General features: G+C 45.4%; 2 protein-coding genes across 7 annotated transcripts in view; both read left to right on the top strand.

Moving 5' to 3' along the window:
• Positions 1–351, top strand: part of TSEN2 (tRNA splicing endonuclease subunit 2) — an 841,321-nt gene extending 840,970 nt beyond the window's left edge. For all 6 annotated transcript variants that reach the window (XM_078776848.1, XM_078776850.1, XM_068114197.2 and 3 more), the window contains exon 12: positions 16–351. In XM_078776848.1, coding sequence (XP_078632974.1) covers positions 16–81 — 66 coding nt within the window. In that variant the 3' untranslated portion in view covers positions 82–351. The remainder of the gene's footprint in view (positions 1–15) is intronic.
• Positions 352–9,164: 8,813 nt separating this feature from the next.
• The window catches only part of WDR82 (WD repeat domain 82), a 30,070-nt gene continuing 18,625 nt past the window's right edge, over positions 9,165–20,609 (top strand). The window contains exons 1-3 of the mRNA XM_068114196.2: positions 9,165–9,778; positions 15,280–15,377; positions 16,343–16,409. Coding sequence (XP_067970297.1) covers positions 9,618–9,778; positions 15,280–15,377; positions 16,343–16,409 — 326 coding nt within the window. The 5' untranslated portion in view covers positions 9,165–9,617. The remainder of the gene's footprint in view (positions 9,779–15,279; positions 15,378–16,342; positions 16,410–20,609) is intronic.

The raw sequence follows: 20,609 nt of genomic DNA, 5'->3' as shown, positions 1-20,609 counted from the left end.
CCTTTATGTTTCAAGGAAGTTATCGTGAACCGCTGGGTGTCATCGCGAGAATGCGTGGAAAAACAAGAGATGGACATTTGATGCATGGGTGTTGCTTTTGAGCAGCACCGTGCCTCTGGACGTCAAGCTGAACACCTGCGAACTGAGAAATAAAAACGATTATGTGGTAACGGCAACACGTGTCAAAACAGAATGGACTCGATGCGTCTAGTTTGTACCATCAAGCTCGAGAGGTAAATGGTAAAATATATAAAGTCAATTAATTTCAAAAAAAATTGTGCACAATTCATGAACCTTTTCAGTTAATTTTTCATGCATTGATTTTCATATATAAAGAAGAACGGCACTCGATTATAGCGCACGACTCCACCAGGTTGAACGGTCTACATTTTGTGTCCCACTCATAGGCTGGATCTACATCCATATCTTGTCCGAAATCTAATCGGCTTGTAAGCCTGGTGTTGGCTTAACGCTTAAAGTACTGGCGGAGGTTGAGGACTTAAGACTTTAGGGTCTTGAGTTTGACCTCTGTCGTGTCATTGAAATAATTTCAGGTGGGTTGACTCAGCCTGTCATCTTTCCATGATCGGCAAAATAAGAATACCATCTTACTGGTAACAGGGCCACTGCATCAGCAGCGCAACCAGCAGCCAAAGGCTGCATTGGAAACGACGACAATCGGCTTGTTCTTGTCACGTTCCCACCTCATCCACCAGGTGTTGTCATAACCCATCCACAGCTGTTTGAGACATATCGTTTTTAGCCCTATCTCTCACCTGCCTGTCATCCTTCCGAGGTCGGCAAATTGAGTACCAATTCACTGGTAATTCCCTGTGTGTCCCAAGAGGCGACTAACAGGGTTGTTCGGCAGGAAGGGCATCCGGCCATAAAACATTGCTTCAAAATGGGGACCACGGTGTCCAAAAAAGGCCAACCCCTGTTCTGTGGGGAAAAATGGCCTCTAAAGGTGGTCTCTCTCTCTCTCTCTCTCTCTCTCTCTCTCTCTCTCTCTCTCTCTCACCTGTGAACAATCACTTTTTTAAAATCTCTTATCCAGATCCAGATCTTCACTAAAATTGAATCGATTCATCCTTGTCACACACACACAACCTGTCCACCACGTTTAGACATAATCTGTCCACCACGTTTAGACATAATCTGTCCATAACTTTTTGAGATATCCTGCTCACAAACAGAGAAAGACACACACATGGGTGAAAACATAACCTCCTATATAACCTCAGGCTTAAAACTCTTTACAAAGAAGGAAGAGGAGAAAAAGGTGATACATCTTGAAAAGTCTTAGAGTCTAGATGAGTTTTAGAGGGTGGAGAATACTATTGATGAGGAGATTAATTGAAGAAGGCTCGAAAGGTAGGATTTTTCTCTGACGAAAGGTGAGGGCGAAAACCTCAATTTCACCTCATATTCAAGGAGAATTAACCACCATTTAAGCATATTTTTATTGGTTCACGAGTTATCAAACAGAGTGACCACTATATTCGTCATGGGTGTGTGTCTGTCTGTCTGTCTGTCCGCAGCATAACTACCCGATGATATCATCCCATCTTGATGAAACTTGGGTGGGAGGTTGATATCATGATCTAGTTGTGTCCTGCCTGGAGTGGGCGTATTGCGCCCATTGTGGGTGGAGCCACACCCGAAAAAGATGTCTTTTTAGAGGGTAATCGAGTTCAAGCTACATCTTCTCCGAGGGGTTTGGTGGAATCTGACAGGGGTTTCGGTATTTGGTTAGGCCAATGTCATGTGTCTAGCCCCACGGAGCTCGACTTTTCATTTTCGCCCCAAGGTCAAGGTCACAAGGTCACAAAATTTTAAAAAGTCAATTTTTGATCGTTTTATTAAATTGTTCGCTTCCTGATCGGGTGAAATGTCGTACATGATCTTATATTATCACATGCATCATGAAATACAAGTTTTCCAACAAATTTCAGAATCTTCGACCTTTGACCTTTGAAGGTCACAAAGGTCAAATTTTCGAAGTTGTCGGAATCGAACCGAATTTTCGGTATTGTGTAGCTAACTAACCTCATAACTGATTATACATTATTTTCTATCTCATTTCAAGGTCAGTAATCTTCATGTTGACATTTCAAGGTCACAAAGGTCAAATATTCAAAGTTGTCGGAATCGAACCAAATTTTCGGTATTGTGTAGCTAACTAGTCTCATAACAGATAATACATTCCTATGAATATATATTCAAAGTCGGTTTTGACCTTTGTCATTGAATACCGCTCGCTCGTGAACCATCGTCGTCTCCTGACTTGTATATTCTTACTTCCCCTGCCTCCCACGCAGATCGCTATTTGTGTGCTGAAATTAGCTATTACATTCAGGTTTTAAAGGTTACCGTTGATATTTTAACATCTCTCCGTTGGCATATAGGGAACCTGTGAACTGTTTTGCGGAGTGCAGTGATGTGAGAACATTTCAGAGCTTTAACCATGGGACTGGCAACGACATTGTCAGTCAGCTGCAAGGGCTTGAAGGAAGAGGTAAATAATTACACCTGCAAATGGTGAGTTGCACTAATCCAAGCATATTGTAACGAATTTGAGAAAGTATAACGAATGTGAGAATTATGGTTTTGTTGTGTGGAAATGTCACCCTCCGTAATGAAAAGAAAGGTCAAAGCTCGTCCTCTTAGTTAATTCCATAAACCGACACGCAGGGCACCATATATCCTTTTAAATAGTTAGTCCCTTATTCTATGTAGTTTAAGACTGTGTTTCCCAATCGTTTGACTCTTCATTGCACCGAATTAAATAAGAGTAGGTCCCATCTGCAAAGTGTCAGGTTTGGATGGTTTTCGCCGCAAATGGACTCCATTGAGCACGCGGTCGGTTGGAAGAAGAAAGGCGGGTCTCCACCTCGTCATAGAGGGGAGGAGTGAGTCGGCCCCGCTCATCCAACCCAGAACGAGGGGTTTGGCTTGAGAGGGCGGAGAGAGAACGCTTGGGGGAGGTTCGCAGAGGTTCAAGGGTGGGGCTTATATAACCCGCGGGAGACGCCCCCACAAAAGAGATGCGCCGGAGATGAGCAGGTGTGTCCAAGCCGCCGTGATACGTGCCGCGCTGCAGGAAATACGGACCGAGGCAACGCAAGGAGCGCGGGACGCAGCAGTGCGGGGAAAGGAACTTCGCCCACGCAGTTTGGGACCGCGGGAGTCCGCACGACCGTGGCTCGGCTTCTTGACGGCGGTGCCTTCTGGCCCGACCGTGCCCAGTCCCCGCTGAACCTTCCTTGCCTCTCAAAGCCATCCATCTCCAAGCCATTCATTCCTGCCTGCATTTCCCCGTGTAAGTGTGAATGTTCGTCTGTCTTTCACGTTGTCCTGGGGTTTATTAATTAAGCTTGTATAGGTAAGCTAATGATTTCACTGTGTCTCCTGCTCCTTCCATTTCCCTGTATATAACCTTGACTGCTCTTTTTTCTTTGGCTTGTGTAAATAATTAATAAATCCTGTTATTCCTCCGTACTTCTTCTTCTTCTTCTTCATTCTCGTTCGGTCCCTTTAGTGGTTTCAATATTGAGTGTACGTGGCGCGATTCGGCCAACGTTCAGGATCGGGTTTAGTGAAGGATAATGACTCGAACTTCGGGTTGCTAAAAACCGCTCGGCAACTAGACCATCCAAACCGGGGTTCGAGCGGTACTTGTCTCCCTAGTCTGCGGAGGGACGGATAAAGGTATTCGGGATAAACCCTGGACCCATAACCCTGATCCGTTCCATCCCACGGGATAGCGTTACAAGTGCCAGGAGCGGCGACAGCCAGGTAACGGACAAGGGGTTAACCCCCCCTTGCTAACGGGAGAACCGTCGTTCCGTATCCGTAACAATATATAGCATTTTGAGAGCATGAATTAGAGTATTCCTGTGCTTTAAACAGATTGGAAACTGTATGATCAGAAATCAAGTTTCAAAGTGTGGGGTTGGATCTTTTAATGGAGGGATGATTGACGAAGAATCAGTGTGTCTGTCTTGCGAGCATTAAGCTTCGGAAAGTTAATGTTTGAATTGCAGGTGCAGATTTTTGGGTAATACCGATAAATATATGAAATGGGTCCGATGATTTTGTCCGTAGTCAGGGCTTGACATTAACGGGAGCCAGGGGCACCTAATTTCGGTGTCAGGAACCCACATTTTACATGTGGTTGGTTTTGGTGCCCGGTTGGGTTCCTTCAAAATCGCATAATGAACATCAATTTTGACCTCACATTTCCACGCCATGATCGGAGCAACAAGAGTTTTGAAATCCACTTCGTACGATGAAATATCGCCAAATTTAGAGGTCCTGGACTATTAATAATTCTCAAATGCACTCCACTCGCATATGGTCTGCAGGAAGATGCAGCGAACCTGCAAATACATGAAACAAGATGTGAAAATGGTTGGTTGGTTGCTATTCACAATTTGATGATTATCCAAAAGAAAGTACTGTACATTCTTACGATAGATCTTGGTGGTGTTGGATTGAGAATATTTTGTCAACAGTATGTATGGTAAATGAGGAGGCCTACTTCAGTCAGGGATAATAATGCCCATGCAGACTTTGTTTTTTTTTGTAAACAAGATCGAGGCTCGTGTATGAGCTAACATCAATCACAAAAAAAAAAAACGGACACACAAAACATACTGTTACGGTCCGCGGTTAAGGATGTTATGTTTGCCGAGCGGATGGCACCGCGACCTAACAGTTTCCCCGATTCACCCGATTCACCCGAACGTTGGCCGTATTGCGCCACAGATATTCAATATGGAAAACTCTAAAGCGACCGAATGTAAAGAGGAAGAAGAAGACGTACAGAAGAGTAACGGGATTTATTATTTACACACACAAGCAAAAGGAGCAGTCACGGTTATGTACAGGGAACATTGAAAAAGCAGGTGACACAGTGAAAATTACTAGCTTATCCTATGCAGTCTTAATTTATTCCCAGGGACAAAACAAACAGAACAAACTCACGTACACGAATGGGGAATTTGCAGGCAGGATTGGCTGGAAGGAGGTGTGTGGCTGGAGCTTGATCCCGTACGGGACGTCGGGCTGGACCTCGACGGCCGCTGATGCCACCGATCCTGTCGTGTGCGCGGGATCACGGGTCGGAGCTGCTTGGTGGAGCCGACGCGCTGGTGGGGGGTCTGGCGTGACGGGTTCTCTCCTCTCTCTTTCTTGGTCCAACCACTCTTTCTCTCTCTCTTGGTCCAACTCTTCCTCTTGGTTCAATCACTCCTCACCACCGACAACTCAACGCAACCACTGACCACTCAACGCAACCACTGACCACCACTGACGACCAACCCAGCTCTTTCCCAAAACTACACAACTCAGCTCTGCTCTTGTCATGGACCTCCTCGCAACTTCTTGCGCGCGCGCCTTTATAGCGCCTCCGGCGATTAAGCCGCCGGCTTTTAGGACACGCCCATCGGTGTGCTCACCTCGGCCCTGGTTGGTCGCGCGACCCTCTGGCTCCCCCCTTGATGACGACGGGCGGGCACGCCTTTCTTCCCCAACCCGAGCACATGTTCAATGGCGGCTTTGGGGCGAAAACAACCCACAGCTGTAACAAACTGGCCAACTGCCCAGTGCAGTTGGCAATGGAGACTTGGAGGGGATGTAATTGGCAGATTGAGGCTTGGCCATGACGAAAGGGGAAATGGAGGTTTGTGGGAATGGGAATGAAGAATGAAGGGAATCTATCTTTTTCACTTGGTGCAATGGAGTGTCATTTTAATGGAAGACAAGGCCTTACCCTAAAACACATAATAAGGATATAAACTACTGAACAGGGATATTATAGTGTCCTTCAATGTATGCTTTATGGAATTAACTACCGGGACGCCCTTTTTACCTTTATACACACTGGAGCAAGGAGGGCTCAGAATAAAGCAATAATAATAATACACATAATAAAAAAACACAATCCTCATTTCCACAACAACACAATAAAGGGAGCGGGAGACAGAGGGAAGCACACAAGTACAACAGCAGAGAACAGGGACAATGGAAGATCCGTGGGAGGGAGAGGGCTTGGGGGGAGGAGGCAGGCGAAGGGGGGGGGGGGGGGTGAGCTGGGAAAGGTACAAAACACGTGGACACTGCTAGAACTTCCAGGAAAGAAAGAAGCCGGGATTTCAAAAAAAAAAGTGGATCTGGGGTGAATTAACGGGGGTAGAAGAGATCAAGGTTTTGGATGGGGGAAGACAAGAGATGGTGGTGAACAACTGTTTTAAAGACCTGGAGGGAGGAGTGTGATTGAAGAGAGTGAGGGAGTTTGGTTTTCCCAGGAAAGATCATGGCAGATAGTGAGACCCAAAAGCTTGAGTGTCAGACTTGTTTGGAGAATGAGTCGCACAACGTGTTCTGGGAGTGGGTCCATGTAATCTCCGAGCTATGTTCAGTAATGTAAACACAATCACGGGTCATATAGTTCTCCCATTTTGGTCTTGCACAGTTTAATGGTGAATTTATTCAAAATATGAAAATTAGCTTTTTATGTATTTATTTTTATGGATATTGCCCCAGACAAGGCACATAGCCACTCTAGGTAAGGGGCTAAAAGCTTTTGGGGGTATTCCATGTACGATGAAGGTGACGATGAAACATACTAGCAGAAGGCACCTGTAACTAGAAGCACTCGGTAGAGCGCACACCGCCGTGAGGCTGACCAGTTTACATTTTGTATCCCACTGATAGGACGGAGCTGGTGATGGCAAGTGGTAAAGCATGTGGTGAGGTGGAAAGAACTGGGAAGTGGCCGTGTGCTGTGTGCAGGAAGGGTGTCGGAGTGAATTCCATTCAATGTACAATGTGCGCTGAGTGGGTTCATCAAAAATGCAGTGGTCTGAGAGGGTCATTAACCAGTGTGGCAGCTACATTCAAATGTAAGGTGTGCACAGAGGGAGCTACAGATGGAGGAAATGTTGAGTTGGATCTTGGAGGCGGCGTGAAGCTGGAAGGTGTGAAAACATTTTGCTACCTCGGAGACATGCTGAATGGAGAAGGTGGATCAGACTCGGCAACGGTTGCTCGAGTGAGATGTGCATGGAAGAAGTTTCGGGAACCGAGTGGTGTGCTGATGAGGAGGGGAGTGTCGTTGATGCTGAAGGGAAAGGTGTATGCTGCATGTGTGAGAAGTGTTATGATTTATGGGAGCGAGACATGGGTAATGAACGTAGAGCAGCAACGAAGGCTGGAAAGGGTGGAAATGCGAATGGTTCGATGGATGTGCGGAGTATCGTTGAGAGAGGAAGACAAATGATGAATTGCGAAAGATGATGGGAATAGAGCCTGTGATTGATGCTGTGAAGAGGAACAGGTTGAGATGGGTTTGGTCATATGTTGAGGAAGGATGAAAGTGACTGGTTGAGAAGAGTGATGGAAATGAATGTAGAAGGAAGTAGAGGACGGGGAAGACCGAGAAAGACTTGGCTAAAGATGGTGGAAGAAGAAATGCGGGCAAGGGGGTTAAACAAGGAGAGATGCAGAAAATAGGGCGAAATGGAGAAGATTGTCATGGGGACCGCAAGGCTAACCCCCGCTCTAGCAGGGAAAATGGCCTTAAAATGCCTGTTTGATAGGACGGAGCTGGATCCCGACCTGAACCAAAATCTAATCACCTTGTTATTGTCGGCGAACCACCTCATCCTGCTAGTTTTGTCATGAGTCGTTAACAACTTTTTGAAATAGCATGCTTCATGTAGTTTTTGTCCCATTACTCAATGGTGAAGAATCACTTGGAAATTTTTTCTTCAATCTCTGATCCGGATCTTTACCAAAATCTAATAATTTCGTCCGCGTCACACACCCAACCTTTCCACCAAATTTTGTCCAAATCCGTCCACAACCTTGAGATATCACACTGTTTCTGTTCACAAACAAACAGACAAGGGGGAAAACATAACCTCCATCCACCTTCGGTGACGCCGGCGGTGGCAATGAATCCCTTGTTTGGAATCACAATGATTCTTATCAAAGGCGAAAAACGTTCATTTTGTGTCGCAGATTGTGACCACAGTGCGGTCATTCTTGTTCCAGGTGAGCTAAAAAATGGGTACTCCTAAAGAAAAGTTTATCTGGAGCCCTGACGTAATATTTACACTTTAACGACGTTTACGCCGTATTGGATTAAAATCCATTCTGGCTCTTCATGCTACTCATAATCCATGGCACTGTAAAGATCGACGGTTAATGTCATCCATGTCGCGGCGTTGTAAAGCGCGTTTGTTCGTGCTATAATGATTTGGCGTGTAATGTCGTCCATGACGCTGTAAAGCGCGTCTGTGCGTGCTAGATTTGACGCTGTAAAGCGGATCTTTTTGTGCTATCCATGACGCTGTAAAGCGGGTCTGTTTGTGCTATCCATGACGCTGTACAGCGGGTCTGTTTGTGCTATCCATGACGCTGTAAAGCGGGTCTGTTTGTGCTATCCATGACGCTGTAAAGCGGGTCTGTTTGTGCTATCCATGACGCTGTAAAGCGGGTCTGTTTGTGCTATTCATGACGCTGTAAAGCGGGTCTGTTTGTGCTATCCATGACGCTGTAAAGCGGGTCTGTTTGTGCTATCCATGACGCTGTAAAGCGGATCTGTTTGTGCTATCCATGACGCTGTAAAGCGGGTCTGTTTGTGCTATTCATGACGCTGTAAACCGGGTCTGTTTGTGCTATCCATGACGCTGTAAAGCGGGTCTGTTTGTGCTATTCATGACGCTGTAAACCGGGTCTGTTTGTGCTATCCATGACGCTGTAAAGCGGGTCTGTTTGTGCTATCCATGACGCTGTAAAGCGGATCTGTTTGTGCTATCCATGACGCTGTAAAGCGGGTCTGTTTGTGCTATCCATGACGCTGTAAAGCGGGTCTGTTTGTGCTATTCATGACGCTGTAAAGCGGGTCTGTTTGTGCTATCCATGACGCTGTAAAGCGGGTCTGTTTGTGCTATCCATGACGCTGTAAAGCGGATCTGTTTGTGCTATCCATGATGCTGTAAAGCGGGTCTGTTTGTGCTATTCATGACGCTGTAAACCGGGTCTGTTTGTGCTATCCATGACGCTGTAAAGCGGGTCTGTTTGTGCTATCCATGACGCTGTAAACCGGGTCTGTTTGTGCTATCCATGACGCTGTAAAGCGGGTCTGTTTGTGCTATCCATGACGCTGTAAAGCGGATCTGTTTGTGCTATCCATGATGCTGTAAAGCGGGTCTGTTTGTGCTATGCATGACGCTGTAAAGCGCGTCTTTTTGTGCTAAACATTACGCTGTAAAGCGGGTCTGTTTGTGCTATTCATGACGCTGTAAACCGGGTCTGTTTGTGCTATCCATGACGCTGTAAAGCGGATCTGTTTGTGCTATCCATGACGCTGTAATGCGCAGTTGTTGAAGGAGAAGACGCTTTTGATTGTAGTGTTGATGCGCGCCCCGTAATAGTCCTTCAACGAGCAGTGATTCTCCGTTTATGAAAGGGTGATGTAATCATTTGTAGCAGTTTTCCAGTCGTAGTTTGTGGACAGCGTTGTGTGACCCGTGGATGTCATTACCCCGGAAGGTTTCCTTCGCATTTTTTTTTTTTTTGGAGTTTGAGGCCTCGCAGGCCGGGCCATGAAGCTTACGGAAGCCGTTATCCGAAGCCTGCGAGTGGCCAAGGTGTTTCGGGAAAACTCGGATCGGATTAATTGCTTCGATTTCGCGGCTAATGGAGAGTCCATGATCTCGAGCAGCGAGGACGACTCGATCGTGCTGTATGACTGCCAAGAGGGCAAGTGAGTGATTGGTGCTGTTCCAGCGGCGATTGCTCGTTTCCTTGTGATTGTGTGTTCGAACTTCGAGATATGGTAACGTCTGAGAGCATGTGCTGTACTTACTGAACGTAGGCGGGTTTTGCATAATTATGATCGATGTGCTGAAGTTTTTGGGATGAGTGCTTTTGGGAGAGAATGAGTGCTTTCGGGAGAGAATGAGTGGTTTCGGCAGATAAATGAGTGCTTTCGGGAGAGAATGAATGAGTGCTTTCGGGAGAGAATGAATGAGTGCTTTCGGGAGAGAATAAATGAGTGCTTTCGGGAGAGAATGAATGAGTGCTTTCAGGAGAGAATGAATGAGTGCTTTCGGGAGAGAATGAATGAGTGCTTTCGGGAGAGAATGAATGAGTGCTTTCGGGAGAGAATGAATGAGTGCTTTCGGGAGAGAATGAATGAGTGCTTTCGGGAGAGAATGAATGAGTGCTTTCGGGAGAGAATGAATGAGTGCTTTCGGGAGAGAATGAATGAGTGCTTTCGGGAGAGAATGAATGAGTGCTTTCGGGAGAGAATGAATGAGTGCTTTCGGGAGAGAATGAGTGTTTTCGGGGAGAGAATGAGTGCTTTCGGGAGAGAATGAGTGCTTTCGGGAGAGAATGAGTGCTTTCGGGAGAGAATGAGTGCTTTCGGGAGAGAATGAGTGCTTTCGGGAGAGAATGAGTGCTTTCGGGCGAGAATGAGTGCTTTCGGGAGAGAATGAGTGCTTTCGGGAGAGAATGAGTGGTTTCGGGAGAGAATGAGTTCTTTCGGGAGAGAATGAGTGCTTTCGGGAGAGAATGAGTGTTTTCGGGGAGAGAATGAGTGCTTTCGGGGAGAGAATGAGTGCTTTCGGGGAGAGAATGAGTGCTTTCGGGGAGAGAATGAGTGCTTTCGGGGAGAGAATGAGTGCTTTCGGGGAGAGAATGAGTGCTTTCGGGGAGAGAATGAGTGCTTTCGGGGAGAGAATGAGTGCTTTCGGGGAGAGAATGAGTGCTTTCGGGGAGAGAATGAGTGCTTTCGGGGAGAGAATGAGTGCTTTCGGGGAGAGAATGAGTGCTTTCGGGGAGAGAATGAGTGCTTTCGGGGAGAGAATGAGTGCTTTCGGGGAGAGAATGAGTGCTTTCGGGGAGAGAATGAGTGCTTTCGGGGAGAGAATGAGTGCTTTCGGGGAGAGAATGAGTGCTTTCGGGGAGAGAATGAGTGCTTTCGGGGAGAGAATGAGTGCTTTCGGGGAGAGAATGAGTGCTTTCGGGGAGAGAAAGTGTTTTCGGGGAGAGAATGAGTGTTTTCGGGGAGAGAATGAGTGTTTTCGGGGAGAGAATGAGTGTTTTCGGGGAGAGAATGAGTGTTTTCGGGGAGAGGATGAGTGTTTTCGTGGAGAGGATGAGTGTTTTCGGGGAGAGAATGAGTGTTTTCGGGGAGAGAATGAGTGTTTTCGGGGAGAGAATGAGTGTTTTCGGGGAGAGAATGAGTGTTTTCGGGGAGAGAATGAGTGTTTACGGGGAGAGAATGAGTGTTTACGGGGAGAGAATGAGTGTTTTCGGGGAGAGAATGAGTGTTTTCGGGGAGAGAATGAGTGTTTTCGGGGAGAGAATGAGTGTTTTGGGGGAGAGAATGAGTGTTTTCGGGGAGAGAATGAGTGTTTTCGGGGAGAGAATGAGTGTTTTCGGGGAGAGAATGAGTGCTTTCCGGGAGAGAATGAGTGTTTTCGGGGAGAGAATGCGTGCTTTCGGGGAGAGAATGCGTGTTTTCGGGGAGAGAATGAGTGTTTTCGGGGAGAGAATGAGTGTTTTCGGGGAGATAATGAGTGTTTTCGGGGAGAGAATGAGTGTTTACGGGGAGAGAATGAGTGTTTACGGGGAGAGAATGAGTGTTTACGGGGAGAGAATGAGTGTTTTCGGGGAGAGAATGAGTGTTTTTGGGGAGAGAATGAGTGTTTTGGGGGAGAGAATGAGTGTTTTCGGGGAGAGAATGAGTGTTTTGGGGGAGAGAATGAGTGTTTTGGGGAGAGAATGAGTGTTTTGGGGGAGAGAATGAGTGTTTTGGGGGAGAGAATGAGTGTTTTCGGGGAGAGAATGAGTGTTTTGGGGGAGAGAATGAGTGTTTTGGGGGAGAGAATGAGTGTTTTGGGGGAGAGAATGAGTGTTTTCGGGGAGAGAATGAGTGTTTTGGTGGAGAGAATGAGTGTTTTGGGGGAGAGAATGAGTGTTTTGGGGGAGAGAATGAGTGTTTTGGGGGAGAGAATGAGTGTTTTCGGGGAGAGAATGAGTGTTTTGGGGGAGAGAATGAGTGTTTTGGGGGAGAGAATGAGTGTTTTGGGGGAGAGAATGAGTGTTTTGGGGGAGAGAATGAGTGTTTTGGGGGAGAGAATGAGTGTTTTCGGGGAGAGAATGAGTGTTTTGGGGGAGAGAATGAGTGTTTTGGGGGAGAGAATGAGTGTTTTGGGGGAGAGAATGAGTGTTTTCGGGGAGAGAATGAGTGTTTTCGGGGAGAGAATGAGTGTTTTGGGGGAGAGAATGAGTGTTTTGGGGGAGAGAATGAGTGTTTTGGGGGAGAGAATGAGTGTTTTGGGGGAGAGAATGAGTGTTTTGGGGGAGAGAATGAGTGTTTTGGGGGAGAGAATGAGTGTTTTGGGGGAGAGAATGAGTGTTTTGGGGGAGAGAATGAGTGTTTTGGGGGAGAGAATGAGTGTTTTGGGGGAGAGAATGAGTGTTTTCGGGGAGAGAATGAGTGTTTTGGGGGGAGAGAATGAGTGTTTTGGGGGGAGAGAATGAGTGTTTTGGGGGAGAGAATGAGTGTTTTGGGGGAGAGAATGAGTGTTTTGGGGGAGAGAATGAGTGTTTTGGGGGAGAGAATGAGTGTTTTCGGGGAGAGAATGAGTGTTTTCGGGGAGAGAATGAGTGTTTTCGGGGAGAGAATGAGTGCTTTCGGGGAGAGAATGAGTGCTTTCGGGGAGAGAATGAGTGCTTTCGGGGAGAGAATGAGTGCTTTCGGGGAGAGAATGAGTGTTTACGGGGAGAGAATGAGTGTTTTGGGGGAGAGAATGAGTGTTTTGGGGGAGAGAATGAGTGTTTTCGGGGAGAGAATGAGTGTTTTGGGGGAGAGAATGAGTGTTTTGGGGGAGAGAATGAGTGTTTTGGGGGAGAGAATGAGTGTTTTGGGGGAGAGAATGTGTTTTCGGGGTGAGAATGAGTGTTTTCGGGGAGAGAATGAGTGTTTTCGGGGAGAGAATGAGTGTTTTGGGGGAGAGAATGAGTGTTTTCGGGGAGAGAATGAGTGTTTTCGGGGAGAGAATGCGTGCTTTCGGGGAGAGAATGCGTGCTTTCGGGGAGAGAATGAGTGTTTACGGGGAGAGAATGAGTGTTTACGGGGAGAGAATGAGTGTTTACGGGGAGAGAATGAGTGTTTACGGGGAGAGAATGAGTGTTTTGGGGGAGAGAATGAGTGTTTTGGGGGAGAGAATGAGTGTTTTCGGGGAGAGAATGAGTGTTTTGGGGGAGAGAATGAGTGTTTTCGGGGAGAGAATGAGTGTTTTGGGGGAGAGAATGAGTGTTTTGGGGGAGAGAATGAGTGTTTTCGGGGAGAGAATGAGTGTTTTCGGGGAGAGAATGAGTGTTTTCGGGGAGAGAATGAGTGTTTTCGGGGAGAGAATGAGTGTTTTCGGGGAGAGAATGAGTGTTTTCGGGGAGAGAATGAGTGTTTTTGAAGATTATGGAAAGCTTGTTTTGATCATGAAGCAAACACCAGAACCATTGGAAGGTTAATTCACCAGAAATATGCAGCACATGGATCTATGAAGTTGATCTTCAAGATGTCCAGCAGGAGAAAGATTTTGGTTGTCATCATCGACGATGGACTCGACTTGCATCATGCCGTCTCATCAGCAATCGCAAAGCAAATCGGATCCTTGGGATCATCGAACGTACGTTCTCACACGTGATGTTGGAGGTGCTACTGATCGATCTTGCACACGACTTTGGTCACACCCAACCTGTGGCACGTGCGATACAAGATCGAGAAGGTACATCGATGGGCGACTCACTCGATACCTGAGTTGCGTCACCTTTCTTACGATCAACGACTGGAGATGCTGAACCTGCCCTCGTCGTACTACAGACGTCCAAAGAGAGACATGATTACATGTACAAGTTACAGACGTCCAACGAGAGACATGATTACATGTACAAGTTACTACATGTCCGCTCATGGTTGCAGTCAATCACAAGAGGACACCATGTAAATTGCTTTAGCAGTAGGTCCAGCCATCCAGACTGGAAATGAGAAACATGTTCTTCAGGCAGAGGATGAATGGAATGGACTTCCACAAAAAGTTGTAGAAGCTCGAAATGTTACTTCTTTCCAAAATGGTCTCTATATGTACCGGTTCTCACTGGAACCACACATTTCAGACCGCTACGCCTGAGTGTATGCACAGTGCGGTTGTTACGTTGTGTACGACCCAGATGTGTAGACCAGCGTGATAACAGGACTCCACCTACTTCCCCGTACCCTCTTGGGATGCGATGGTCATTCTGCATCGGCAGACAATAACAACAATCGACGGATGAAATCAACAGAACAGTGAATGAGGTCTGCTCGCCACCACGGGAAGCAAGGAGACGCTGACGTTTCGGGCGGTAACCCTTCATCTGAGCAAAAAATGGAGGACTGCATAGCTGTGAAGGTTGATTTTCGAGTGGATTGAATCGCAGGTACTTGCGTCGGAGATCATCACCGTGCACATAGGGTAGGATCGACTCGTGTTGGCCCCTCGTTTGAGGATAGGCTCGGGGTTCAAGAGCTAAAAGCCAAGGGGGCCGGTGAAATTTTTTGGCCCGATTTCTCAATGCTGAAGAATCATTTGAAAAATCCAAAAATTCTCGTATCCAAATCCGGATGCAGATCTTCGACATCTTCGTCATACACCCAACCCGTCCGCCAAGTTTCAGCCGCATCCGTCCATAACTTTTTGGGATATCGTGCTCGCAGACAGACGCGTGTAAATATAACCGCCGTCCATCTGCTGTGGTGGAGGAAACAGACAGGAAGAGGAAGTGGATGGGGTGGTGGGGACGTTAAATATATAAAGCTATAAAGGAGAGAACAAAGGGAAGAGTCCAAAGATGAGATTCAGTATCTGTCGGGGATTGGTTGTTCAGGGTGCTGAAGTGCACAAGTACTCCCGGGTAAATGTTTTGTTTTCTTCCATGTTCAGCTGCTTGTTACTTTGAGCATTCCTCCTGAGCTGTATCCCTCAGATTCTTTAATTCCCTCATTCTTCAGACATCTCCACTACTTGCTCTTCCTTTCCATGATGCCCCACTTTCACTACCTCGAGCCTTGATCCTCTTCCCCCAACTCGCCACCATCCCATCCCTAATACGTTCCCTCTTCACACCCACTGCCCACTCCCTTCCTACTTTGCAGTCTCAAATCACATATTTCACTTTTTTTTTTCTTTTTTTTTGTGCTTTGACTTATTTCAGACCAAAGAGGACGTTGTACAGCAAGAAGTATGGCGTGGACCTGATTCGCTACACGCATGCCGCTAATACCGTGGTGTACAGTTCAAACAAAATTGACGGTGAGTTTTAGCTTCTTCTTTTTCTGTGACCTAAGGCTCATATGGACGTTACAGGGTGTCCCACCTGCCTGTATTAGTCGGGGGATGTTAAAGATCCGACTGCGTTCGTCGCGAAGAATAGGCTCGTGTGCACAGACTGCACACGAGGTGATGCCTTAAGGCTCATGGAGGACCTTGAATATGCATCACATGCACTACAATGCAACATTGTACCTTTAAAAAAAAAAAAAATTGCATCAATTACAAGGACATTTCAGAGAGAATGAGCAATTCAACATTGTGCGGAATATGTGACCTGGGAACAACATGCTCTGATTGGAACAACAAACAGGCCTATCAAAATGTGTCCATGCCCTCCTAATTCGATTCACTTCTGTACTAATTCTCATTGAAAGTACAATCTGAAAGTACTTTTACAATAAGAGTAAAATTGGAAATGGGTAAATGATTTTAAATCTTGCCAACAACATCCCGGTGTGTACCCCGGTTAGAATAGGTACACCGTATCCCTGCGCATCGTAAGAGCGTGACCAAGGGTTGGCGTCACGAAGGGCATCCGGCCATAAAAACATTGCCTCAAACAGGGAACCATGATTGTCATGGGGCCCGCAAGGCTAAGCCCCGCTCTAGCAGGGAAACATGGCCTTAAAACGATCATTCATTCATTCATTCATTCATTCCAACAAGGCTATAAATAAAGGAAAAAAATAAATAAATGTATGTCGCCGAAACTTCATGGGTTGCATTTTTCCTAAACTAAAATGAGTACTCGACTTGCTTTTTGGGGAAACTGAAGCTACATTTCAATTGTAAAGATACATGTTAAACGCATATTATTTAATTTTAAAGTAATTAAATAATGCAACTATCACAGAACTTGACTGAGTCGTTTTGCGAAAAACAGTACTTGTGTGTCTTTACTGCCCATTGTAGATTTGTGTGTTTCTCTCCCGCTCCCTTTTCAGACACGATCAGATATCTATCTCTCCATGATAACAAGTACATCCGATACTTTCCTGGACATACGAAAAAGTAAGTCTGTTGTGGTTTGGATGCGAGAGCATTCAGTGAGTGTGTGTGTTGCTTGCCACTTCGGTTGAGAATTTTTATCCCCACGCTTTTTGAAAAAAAAATTAAAAAACGGGAAATATTGTAATCTGTTACTGACTATCTGTCTGTCTGTCGGTCGCGCTATCTCATCCGAAGGGGTTCGGCAGAAATTCACCAAACTTGGTAGTTATGATCACCACATGGCACGAAGGTGTCAGAGCAGTATCATTTTTATCTCTGCCAGGCTCGAAGGCTCAAAATTGGGGCAGGCTCAAAATGGTCAAATACCTAAAAATGCAATTGCAGGCACATTTTTTAAATGAAACTTTGTCTTCATCAAACTTTTTAAAATGAAACTTGTCTTTGTCTTCATTCAACTCGACTTCATTAAATAAAAAAATAAAAAAATTGGAACTTGCATCGAAGTTGCTTGTGGGTCATTCCATGTCAAATCATCAAAGAATCTGCCGTCATCTCTCAGATTTTTGTAAAACTTTGGGAACCAATTGGGACCCATGAAAAACAGCTAGAACTCAAATATTTTTGCTAACAGCCTCTTAATTAGTGAGATACAGGTTAACGAACTTTGGACTAATTAGCGCGATGTCACGAATTCAAATGGCCATATCTCTAAAAGTATAACACCTAGAGAGCTGGTTTTGGTGTCATTTTAAAGGTATTTTCATGCCCTATAAATTTGTCTGGGCAACATTTTCCTACCTCCAATCACAAAAAAGTTATCACAAAATATAAACTTCAATCGTGAATCCAAAAAAAATGTATCCTTCAAATTTCCTCAAATTCATCCCAGATGTACCTTATGATGTCAAGAAGCTTCCACATAAGTTTTGTGATGGGCACTCCAATAGTTTCTGAGATATGAGCAATAATGTACATGTACGTATGGCATATAGGTTCGAAAATCAGCATTTGTAATGTATTATACAATCATTCTAACCTAGCCATGACAGGGAACACAGGGAACAACCATCAATTGCTTTGAAGTATCATATACTTTCATTTTCAACTGGGCCTGAGGGGAATTCTCATCTGGGGAATTCCAACTGGGATTTCCCATGTGGGTAATTCGAGGTGATGCAACTTTCACAGTCTAAGATCCCCAGGGAAAGTCCAAGTTGGCTTAGTGTAATGCTTAGGCCTGCCACCAACAGAAATTGGCAGTTCACTTCTGAAGGAGCTGCAGAAAAATGACGACTGCCAAGGAAAAGTTCATCTTGAAGCAGAAATCCTGCTGCAATCCCTTTGGAGCTCATGAAAAACCAAAGTCGTCTGGCTTGAGAGCTGTTAGCCAAAAAGCCATAGCCGCTCATCCAAGCCTCAAACTGCAAAGTGCACAGAAAATCTGTACCCAGTGTCGTAAGAAACTGGCAAAAAGACAACCAGGTGTGGTAGAGACTCAGAGTGAAATACCATTACCAGTGACCAGCAGCGCTATTAGCAGTAGTGAGGACAATGATGGTGGAGGTGAATCACCAATACCAGGCAGTTCAGGGGAGTTTGAATTTCATTCTCCTGAAATGGAACTGAATACACTGAATGAGTCTTTGGGATTGATTGGAGAATCACCTATTCCAAAAAAGAGACTTGCTGCAGATAAATATGTGAAATCCAAAACCAATAAAATCGGTGACACTGTGAAGAAAAAATTGGAAATCGCGACAGGATTGCCATCTAACAAACTCCAGGATGCAGGACAGGAGATGATAGAACAACTCAAGCACAAGTTTGAATCAACGACCAAGAAAAGTGAACAAGTGCAGGTGCTGATTGTTCTGCCAAAAAGCTGGACAATTGCGGAGATCACAGAGGAGTTTGATGTGTCAAGCTACATGGCTAGGAAAGCAAAGGCATTGGTCAGAGAACAAGGAATTCTCACCATGCCTAACCCAAAGACGGGAAAAGCGATTTCAAAGGAAATTGAGGAAAAGGTCAGGGAATTCTACTTGTCAGAGACCATAAGCAGACAAATGCCTGGCATGAAAGACTTTGTTTCTGTTCTAGTCAATGGGAAAAAGCAACATATGCAAAAACATTTAGTGCTATGTAATCTGAAGGAAGCATATGAGCTTTTCAAGGAGGCCCATCCGAATGTAAAGATTGGATTTTCAAAATTTGCTGAACTCCGTCCAAGGCAGTGTGTTCTAGCAGGATCAAGTGGAACACACTCAGTCTGTGTTTGCACAACACATCAAAATGTAAAGCTCATGTTCACTGGAGCAAAACTGGATTCTGTGACTGGTGGTGAGTTTAAAGACTACAGTCACTGTCTTGCAGCTATTCAGTGCAACCCACCTCGCATTGAGTGTTTTTTTGGCAAGTGTTCAGAGTGTCCCGGAATGGCGGGTCTTCGAGATAAGCTTGAAACATATATGCAAGACAACATGATCGACCAGGTGCAGTATAAACAGTGGACATCAACTGATCGGTCGAACCTTGAGACGAAAGTTCAGACAGTTGCTGACTTTCTGGATTCTTTCCAAAGCAGCCTTCAGAAACTGTTACCACACAGTTTCATTGCCAAACAGCAGTCGCGTTACCTACAGAATCTGAAGAATACACTTGAGCCTGGTGTGTTCCTGGTCATTGCAGACTTTGTGGAGAACTATAGTTTTGTAGTTCAGGATGCATCTCAGTCATTCCATTGGAACAACCTGCAGGCCACAATCCACCCGTTTGTGTGCTACTATCGGCAAAGCATGCAAGATAAAACTCCTCAACACATAAATTTTGCCATCATATCAGAATGCAACATTCATGATACCGTGGCAGTTCATCTGTTCCAAAAACTGTTCCTTCAATTCCTAACCACCAAATTTGGACAGCGCCCTAAAAAGGTTTGCTACTTCTCCGACGAATGTGCAGCCCAGTACAAGAATCGGAAGAACTTCAGCAATTTATGCCTCCATGAAGAGGATTTCGGTGTCCCAGCTGAATGGCACTTTTTTGCTACGTCGCATGGGAAGGGACCATCTGATGGAGTTGGCGGGACAATTAAGCGGTTAGCAGCTAAAGCCAGTCTCCAACGACCATATGATCAACAGATCATCACTCCTCGCCAACTTTTTGAATTTGCTGATTCAGAGATTGCAAATGTCAACTGCCAGTTTGCAACAGCAGAACAGTATGAACAAGAATCAAAACTACTCAAAGCAAGATTCGAAGAGACCCGCACAATCCCAGGTACACTAAAGCTACATTGCTTTGTTCCTGTGTCTAAGGAAAAAGTCACAGTTCGAGCCTTTTCGTTCTCAGCCGAAGAACGAAAGGAACATGTGAAACTTACACCTGGGATGATCGATCACAATGTCTAAGCCATAACTGGTTATGTTACAGTGGATTATGATGGTCACTGGTGGGTTGCATGTGTCATGGAACATACCCCAGAGAGGCATGAGGTGGATGTTAAGTTCCTCCATCCACATGGACCATCCCCATCATATACATTTCTGGAACCAGCAGACCCTCTCACTATTGACTACCAGGATGTGCTTACTACTGTTGAACCAACCACTGCAACTGGAAGGACATATTGTATTTCCAAGAAAGAAACAAGTGCTGCTGTTGCTGCATTGAAGAGGAAATTGAAAGCCTAAGTCAGGTTAGTGAACACTGTGTACTTGAACTCACTTATTGATTGTATAATACATTACAAATGCTGATTTTCGAACCTATATGCCATACGTACATGTACATTATTGCTCATATCTCAGAAACTATTGGAGTGCCCATCACAAAATTTATGTGGAAGCTTCTTGACATCATAAGGTACCTCTGGGATGAATTTGAGGAAATTTGAAGGATACATTTTTTGGGGATTCACAATTGAAGTTTATATTTTGTGATAACTTTTTTGTGGTTGGAGGTAGGAAAATGTTGCCCAGACAAATTCATAGGGCATGAAAATACCTTTAAAATGACACCAAAACCAGCTCTCTAGGTGTTATACTTTTAGAGATATGGCCATTTGAATTCGCGACGTCGCGCTAATTAGTCCAAAGTTCGTTAGTCTGTATCTCACTAATTAAGAGGCTGTTAGCAAAAATATTTGAGTTCTTGCCGTTTTTCATGGGTCCCAATTGGTTCCCAAAGTTTGTCATGGAGTGTGTAGTGGTGTTCCTGGCATTTACCAAATTGCACGTGAATGGACAAATACGGGTTTGC

This window comes from Myxine glutinosa, chromosome 4 (genome assembly GCF_964187855.1).
Source record: "Myxine glutinosa chromosome 4, kmMyxGlut1.1, whole genome shotgun sequence".
NCBI lineage: Eukaryota > Metazoa > Chordata > Myxini > Myxiniformes > Myxinidae > Myxine > Myxine glutinosa.
This window is presented reverse-complemented; position numbering and strand designations above follow the sequence as displayed.